We start from the raw sequence: 5,733 nt of genomic DNA on the forward strand, positions 1-5,733 counted from the left end.
TGAGGTCACTTGATGTAAGTAAGCTGATGCTCCTCAAATGACATTAAATACTTGCTTTGAACTCTGGGGGTTTAGGCTTTGCAATAAATACGTAATAAATATCTGCAGTACATCCTACATGTTGAGCACTTATCTTTCTCCATTTGAAAGTCTTTCTCCAGAGTCACACTGTCTAAGGGCCGTCCCAGGGGGTGGGGAGTAGGGATTCTGCAGCAGGTCCATTAACAGAGCCATCTTTGTATCCATGTGTTCCTGGAGTTGATATATTCGCTGATCGATGTGGTCCACAAGTTTCTTTTCCAGCAGTTCCATATTTTTAGTAAGAATCTTTTCCAAGTAGGTGCACACAGGTTGCTCTTCCATTCTAAAAACAAATGTTAAAAAACCAGTATAACAATTATCCCTGGTATCATAACAGAAACAACCTAACTACACTGAAACAAGCAGCCAACGTACACTGCGGAAATCTGTCTCCACAACGCCGTCTGGGTACGATGTATTTCCGGCTGCCAAAGTACATCTACCAACAGGCAACCACAACCCTGAATGCCCAAAGCATTCTGTATCTGATTCTTACAACATTTCAAGCATACCAGGGAAATGAGGAGAGAACAACGAGGACAGAATGTCTACCCTCACAGAACAAGTCTCTTACAAAGGGTCTTTTGATTTGGAGCCCCCAATCAAAACTGATCTGGCCCAATTTTTTTTAAGGTCTCCACATATGTCTTCCAAGAACTTCCCTAAACAACCCTACAATTTCAAGTTTTGTCCTTGTCACCCGCACAACCTCACTAAATAATGGAAGGTTTTCTAACCTAATATGAAAACATTTAAAAATGAATGTAACTGGAATGGGCAGACAGAAATAAAAATAGTAAAAAGGGGCGGCCGGGTAGCTCAAGTCAGTTAAGCGTCTGACTTCAGCTGGGGTCATGAGCCCAAGGTCCCTGCTCAGGGAGGAGTCTGCTTCTCCCTCTGCCCCTCCCCCCGCTCATGCTCTCTCTCTCTCTCTCTCTCTCTCTCTCAAATAAATAAAATCTAATAAATCAAAAGCGCTCGTTTCTCAAGCTCACAACCAATGAACACCAGGACAGCGACTTTCAGGGCGTGGTCCATAAAACCCCGGGGTCGCCATGACTTTTTCAGCTTCCGTAAGGGGCAAGTGTTCGTACACTACCACTAAGATGATATCCGAACTCTTCATCCGGATCCTCATGAACATACGGTGACATTTCCCAGAGGCTACACGAGGTGTAGTCACTGTTCAGGTGATCAAAAGAAGTTGTGGTTGAGTATTTTTCTGTTTCTTAGACTTTCTGAAGGTAGTCAATTTAGGGTATAAATATTTTCTTCAGACATCAACCCCGTTTATTCTCAGTACTTCTGCGGTCTTACTAGCTACTGATGCTATATGCTGGAGGGCCACACAGATGAGAATGCAACCAGAAGCTAGTGTCGATTCTATACTTCTCACATAATACCATTCTAAGTTTTTTTTAGGAAATGTATTTCTACTACAATTTGTTACGTTACTGTGTAATGGGTTGTTATTTTTTTTTGAAGACTTTATTTATTTATTTGACAGAGAGAGAGCACAAGCAGGGGGAGCAGCAGAGGGAGACGGAGACGCGGGCTCCCTGCTGAGCAAGGAGCCCGACGTGGGACTCGAATCCAGGACCCTGGGATCACGACCCGAGCCGAAGGCAGCCGCTTCACTGAGCCACCCAGGCACCCAACGGGTTTGTTATTTTTAAACAAATGAATCCTTTCATATACTCTACATAAATAAAGGGGCTTTAGAGTCCTCAATTATTTTTCAGAATGTAAAGACCAAAACGTTTGAGAACCCCACTCTAGAATATTTAAAACGCTTAGTGTTTTTTTGTTCCAAATAACTCCAGATTCACAGGAAGTTGTAAAGATACTAGAGTTCCCCAGTACCCTTTACCCAGTGGTTACATCTCACCTAACTCTGGCAGAATACAAAAGCAGAAAACTGATGTTGGCACGGGGTGCGTGGATGCTGTTCTATCACACGTACACACATTCACGTGAACATCACAACTGAGACACGCAACTCTTCCTTCACGACAAAGATCTCCCTCCTGCCACCCCCTACTGTCACACCCACTCCCCTAACGCCCTCCACCCCTAACACCTGGCAACCACCAATATGGTCTCCATCTCTACAACTTTGAGGAGGTTATGCAAATACAATCACACACGGACACGGCGTGACCTCCTGAGATTCTCTTTTGTCCCTCAGCATAATGTCCTCAGGAGCCACCCAGGTTATTGCGGGTGTCAGTGGTCCGTTCCTTTTATTGATTACCACCCTGTGATATGGATATACCACAGTCTGTTTAACTGTTCATCTATTTTACGACATTTTGGTTGCGTCCAGGTTTTGGCTGTTACATAGAAATAAAGCTTTGCATGAAGAACTGGGCATAGTCTCTTGTGTGGACGTTAAGTTTTCATTTCTCCGGGATAAATGCTCAGGAGTAGGACTGCTGTATCAGATGGTAAATGCTTACTTTTCAAGAAACTGCCAAAGTATTTTTTAGAGTGGCTATAGCATTCCACACCCCCACCGCCAATGTAGAAAAGATCCAGTTTCTCCACATCCTCATCAGCACTGGGTATTGTTACCATTTTTTGTTTTTATTTTAATCTTCAAATAACTGTGCAGTAGTATCTTGTGGTTTTGATATTCATTTCCCTGACAGCCATGAGGTCAATGATGATCATCTTTTCCCTTGCTTATTTGGTATGTGTACCCTGTCTAGTAACATGTCTCCATGTCTGTTGCCCATCTTCTGATCGAACCTTTTTCTTATGTGAATTCTGGGAGCGACAGAAATGCAGGCCATTTGTTAAATTTGTGACTTGCAAATATTTTCTCCCACTTTGTGTCTGCATCTTAATCCTCTTAACGGGGTCTTTCACAAGGCAGAAGTTTTACATTTTGACGGGATCCAATATATCAGTGTTTCCATTACTGTGATTCTGGTATCACCTAAGGGTCTTTTCCTACTCTGAGGTCCCCAAATGTTCTCCTACATAGTACTGGAAAAGTTTTATAGCTTTCTGCTTGTTTGTTTTTAAAGATTTTATTTTTAAGTAATCTCTACACCCAAGGCAAGTATCAAACTCACAAGAGTTGCACGCTCTGCAAAAAATAAATTAATTAAAAAAATAAAATTAAAAATTAGAAAAAAAAAAAGAGTCCCATGCTCGGCCGATTGAGCCAGCCAGAAGCCCCTATAGCTTTACGTTTTACGTTTAAGTCCACGATCCACGTTCAGTTATAGCTCCTAAAATTACTGGAAACAGCTACAGGCAGTAGTTAGTGAAACAAATCTGTTTTCCCCCAACTGATTCTTCCATCTACGAAACCTCAACCACATCTGTCTGAAATACTTACGCAACACCAACAACGCCTTCCCCAGCCTTAGTGATGCCTTCCTGCCACTTGGTGTTACGTCCCACACGGAGATGGTTAACCTGACTACATAAATTCTGGAGAAAAGGCAGCAACTCAGAGTTAGGGACATTTGAGTTGTCACTCGCTTTTTTCGGCAGGAAAGAAGAAACTGCGTTTCTCAGGTCATTCTCAAGAAAAGGATGGTTTTGTGGCACAATGTTATACTCTTGGAGGTTTGTAGTGTTTCCTGCACCCGGTGGCTGTGGACTTTTATCAACGTAAGCGTTTAAGTCTTCAGTCAGGGTTCCAGATGTCAATCCGGTTCTAAAAGGGAAAGGCGTGGAGGGTGACTTGTCTGAGGCTCCTGAAGCAACTGACGACTGCAGGTCGATCATACGTTTGTAGCCGGTATTTCCCAAAGCCGACCGAAGCTGCTCTCCGATGGGAACACAATTCTAAGCAAGGTGAATAAATACATGTTACTATTGGTAGTAGCGACAGCTACCTTTTGGGCTAATTACTGTAAGTCAAAGCAACGGGCATTCTTTCATCTGATCCTCTAAACATCCCTATGATGTAGGCTACAATCTTAAGTTGAGGAGACCACAGCTAAGCTGAAACCAAGGCTGAAGGTAACCTGCCTAAGGTAACACAACTAGTGTAACAGTTAGTAACCAGTAAGTGGCAGAAAGGGGACATGAACCCAGACCACCTAACTCCAGAGTCAAGGCTTTTAATGGTTTCCCTGTAGTTTTTCCTAAAGGAAATATTAAATATTAGCATGCTTAGTAAAGTTGCATTAGCATTAATGTCTCCACTACGAAGGCCTCCTTAATTTATGGTAATAAAACACAGTACTCTCAACTGAGGCACAATAATTAGTAATATTCTTAGATTTAAATATCACCCATCAAGTTTCCCATATAATAAGCTACCCTAAGGAGATCTGTTATAACTAGCTTATCATGGAAGATACACCAGATAGCTTATATACTAGAAGTTTGATGTTTCGGGGCACCCGGGTGGCTCAGTCGTTAAGCATCTGCCTTCAGCTCAGGTCATGATCCCGGGGTCCTGGGACCGAGCCCCGCGTCGGGCTCCCTGCTCAGCGGGAAGCCTGCTTCTCCCTCTCCCACCCCCTCTGCTTGTGTTCCCTCTCACGCTGTGTCTCCTTCTGTCAAAGAAAGAAATAAAATCTTTAAAAGAAGTCTGATGTTTCATCAGTACAGTTGCGACATCTGCAACGACTAAAATGAGCCAACTTTTGGCTATGTCTGCCTTAATGATTTACAGGATAACAGATTATGTTTTACGGCCTCAACTGAACTGGCTATGCTCTATTATTTCATGACAGGGTTCTGGCTCACTTCTGTGATGAGGTTACATGGTCTCCCATACAGGGGCATGTTCTTGCTATGCTCCTTGCTATGCTCTTCAGTTCTTCTACAAGAGCAAAGCAAAACTCCCTCTAGCCTACGAAACTGCTAAGTTATAGGGCTGTATTCTAAATTGGAAACACAAAACTCTATTCTTATTCAGGAGATATCAACACATCCGTACTCCTGCTCAACACCTACTGAAAGAGACTGAGACAAGTGTTATACAGGTTAGCTAAAGAAACTCAGTACATACATTGTCTAGACACTCTAAAAAATGATTCCTGGACTGAACCAAACCAAAATTCATTTGGTCAACAAATATTTACCAGAAATCTACTCTGCGCTTCCGGCACAGAAAATAAGTGGGTGAACAAAACAAATGAAAAGCACTGATATGTGGAACCAATATGGGAGCAGAGAACAATGGAAAGAAGCAAGGAAGGAAGGAAAGTAGGAAGGAAGGAAGGTAGGCAGGCAGGCAATATATCATGTGGATGGAGACGGTGATAAATACTTTAGGGAAAAATAAAGGAGGCAAGGGAAATGATGAGAGCCAGGGAAGTCGGTGGGGGGGGGCGGGCAGCAGGAGGGTCTCCATGAGACTTCTTTTACTGAACTGTACTTTGGAGGAATACTCTTTATAAAGAAACGTTATTTTCTTCTACTGAATGCAAGGTTTGGATAAACCTTAAATTATTCCTAGAAGATGGACTGTATATAATTATATAAATTACATATATTATACATTATATATACAATACATATAATTATATACAAAATTTTAAAATTCAACAACTCTCCTTTGATAGAAAGGAGCCTTACTCAATCATGATGACAAAGCTAAATTATTTTTGGTAGTGGTAAACAGTCCAAAAAAACCTTAATGACAGAAAGATGAAAATTCTTTTAATTAAATTTTAGTTT

At 41.9% G+C, this 5,733-nt stretch overlaps 1 protein-coding gene across 1 annotated transcript; it reads right to left on the reverse strand.

The window, feature by feature from the left end:
- Positions 1–5: 5 nt before the first annotated feature.
- LOC102735077 (ATPase PAAT) lies at positions 6–3,885 on the reverse strand (the record flags this gene model as incomplete). The annotated part of the gene is made up of 2 exons (XM_081809764.1): positions 6–364; positions 3,431–3,885. Coding segments are annotated over 2 exons (690 nt in total), but the record flags the coding sequence as incomplete, so codon positions are not given.
- Positions 3,886–5,733: the final 1,848 nt, after the last annotated feature.

This window comes from Leptonychotes weddellii, unplaced genomic scaffold (genome assembly GCF_054177405.1).
Source record: "Leptonychotes weddellii isolate Sample4059 unplaced genomic scaffold, ASM5417740v2 HiC_scaffold_13347, whole genome shotgun sequence".
Lineage (NCBI taxonomy): Eukaryota > Metazoa > Chordata > Mammalia > Carnivora > Phocidae > Leptonychotes > Leptonychotes weddellii.